The following is a 2,657-nucleotide window of genomic DNA, read 5'->3' on the forward strand; positions in this document are numbered from 1 at the left end:
ATGTAATTCAATACTGCTAGTATTGTGATGTACCTAGCCTATTATGGTATTTCCTCAATGTTCCCCTTGTTGGGTTGGTGTTGAGCTTAGCAGCTGCATAAAGAGATTCCTCTATCTCGCTCATTAAGGGTCCATTAAGGTGAGTGTTGTTTCGGTTGACGTGATCAAATATTTGCAGGACCAGTTCCATCCCTGTTGTTGCTCCTGTGCTGCGAGATATTGTTTCAATTTTCTTCTTGCTTAGCTTCAAGGACCGTCCAAACTCACGAGCCTGGCTTGTAGAGAAAGTCCTGGTAACATCTCTTAAATAATTTGTAATTGCTTGTGGATCTATCAATAGAAAGTGTGATCATGCTTGTTAATATTTCTTTTATGCATTCATACCAGCTCCAATGATTCTTTCCTCCCCGCGAAGTTTTGGTATCAAGTAGCTCAGCTCTAGACTTCTCAAATGATCAGCTAGTATTCTGTGCTTTTCCTGCAGTGATATTTCTGGATGCTCATCTACCCATGCACTAATCACTTCCATTGCCTGCATTGCTAGATTATTATCACCTCCTGCAACACTTAGTAGTCTAGCCCTTGAAACTTGGAGCATAACACGTAAAGCGTTTAGAGTTCCAACTGTGATGTCACTATTCAAAAATACATTCACTAGATGTGTGGGTGTAAGTTCTGGCACTATATTATATTAGGATTGAGTAAAATAGATAAAGTTAAAAATGAATTTATGATAATTATTATTATAACTTACAATCTGTGGAACTTTCATCTCCATGCTGCTCAACATGTACCTCTACTGTTATTTCATTCTCATCTTCCCCTGCTCCAGCAACAGATTCATTATTTGTATTTTCTCGATTTATAACCGTATTTTCATAGATATGCTCATCAGCACGATTTATGAGGTTATCATAGATTACTTCATTGGAGTTTTGTACACAAATGTCAACATTAACATATTCATGAAATACTGAATCATCTTTGTCTAACAGATCATATAATGGGTTTGCTGTGGAATTCACATAGTCTGGATCCTGGCCTGTAGCTGTGAGCTATTCATATTATAGTCACAATAAGTTGTACTTACTGTTGGAGTGGGTTGCTGGATTGGCAATTACTAGTGTACAGCCAGGTTCTTTCTCTACTGCTGCCTTTGCCATTTGTGATGATGTGAAGGAGGGCCACACTATCAGTTGGCAGCTGGCAGCTAGTATTTATGGCAACTCCTACCACCCACTGCATTTTTATGTTTGTAAAGAAATTACCTCTACCCATTATGGACTGTTTAGAAACTAATGAAGTGTGACATAAATATGTAATGCTTCATCTAATGAGCCAAATGAAATGAGTACACAAGGGGGTTTACTTATTACAAAATTTAGTATAACAATAGAAAATGCTGAGGGCTACTATAGATACCACTAGTATTACAAATAATACTAAAAATGGATGAAATATCATGTCGTATCTTCTTGCTGGTGACCCTACAAATGCTACATGATAAATAGGGGGTTCCCCGTCTTCGCACTGTGATGAGTCTGACAGCTGCATCAGGAGACACACTTCCTCTTCTATGAAAGAGTACGGACTAAAAGTCTCGTCTCTTAATTTGAGCCTTTTCTCACTATCATGTGTTCGAATCATCACAGAGCCAATCTCAAACTCTTTGCTAGGCATGATATTATACTGACTGACATTGAAGTGAATGGAGTCGACTATGTCACATTCTGGTCCTCTGTCACAGCGAATGAAATAATAGCTTGATGACGGTGAGATAAATTGAGCCCCACTGCTATCGTTGATGAGTCTTATGCACCATGTGTTGTCTGGAGGATGAGCACAGGCTAGATCTTCAAAATTATTGTCAGCGTTATCGTTAGCAGATTGATGGTCATTGAAAATGTAAGCATAATAAGGAGAGCAAGACAAAGTACCCATTGACTCTACATCGTTCATTAGGAGGCTAATGATGGAACCCTCTTCGAGATAAATATAATCAGATTTGAAGACTTCGTCTATTGAATTGCTGCTGCCTTGTTGTATGTCACTGCATTTGACTGAGACGACTGTAGCAGAGCAAGAAGCCGAACCCTCCAACTCTATATCGACACTTGTCACCCAGTAACTTTGAGGTATTCTATACAAGACAGTGTCGTATGGACGCATGACTTGCTTTGATAGCGTTGGGAGTCGAGGAAAGAGACTGAGAATGAGAACTGCAGCTAAGAGTGCTATAACGACTGCTGACGCTACTGATAATACTATCCATTGCTTTTTCTGTGGATTAAATCTTTAAAGTATTTACACTATGGTGCTACAGCATACCTTCTTTTTATGAATTATATTTTTTAGTGTTAAACTAGCTGTTCTTCTTCTTAAAGTAGCTGTTTTTCTTTTTAAAGTAGCAGTTTTGCTTTTCAATTTTTGACTGGCTGCTGTTATGATATCTATAGCAATAGAGTGATTAAACTATTTACTATGGTATGAGCAACATGGCCTGTCAGTATTTATAGTAATGGTGGTACTTTACCTGGCTGTGATCTTGTGGTTGTTGAATCATTCCCAGCATTTCTGTGTTGCTCAGCTCCAGCTATTATGTCAGTTGAAATGTCAGCTATACAGGATGTTAAAACATGTATAATATGTTACTTAAA

The 2,657-nt window shown here is 38.2% G+C and overlaps 1 protein-coding gene across 1 annotated transcript; it reads right to left on the bottom strand.

The window, feature by feature from the left end:
* Window positions 1–8: 8 nt before the first annotated feature.
* Window positions 9–2,641, bottom strand: LOC109582608 (uncharacterized). Its single transcript, XM_019997432.1, has 6 exons — window positions 2,534–2,641; window positions 2,329–2,450; window positions 1,091–2,280; window positions 755–1,048; window positions 385–681; window positions 9–330 (listed from the first exon to the last, which is right to left on the bottom strand). Exons 3-6 carry the CDS (start codon window positions 1,161–1,163, stop codon window positions 17–19), a joined length of 978 nt encoding a protein of 325 aa, XP_019852991.1. The 5' UTR covers window positions 1,164–2,280; window positions 2,329–2,450; window positions 2,534–2,641; the 3' UTR covers window positions 9–16.
* Window positions 2,642–2,657: the final 16 nt, after the last annotated feature.

The sequence above is a fragment of the Amphimedon queenslandica genome, unplaced genomic scaffold, assembly GCF_000090795.2.
Source record: "Amphimedon queenslandica unplaced genomic scaffold, v1.1 AMPQUscaffold_13373, whole genome shotgun sequence".
NCBI classification, from domain to species: Eukaryota; Metazoa; Porifera; class Demospongiae; order Haplosclerida; family Niphatidae; genus Amphimedon; species Amphimedon queenslandica.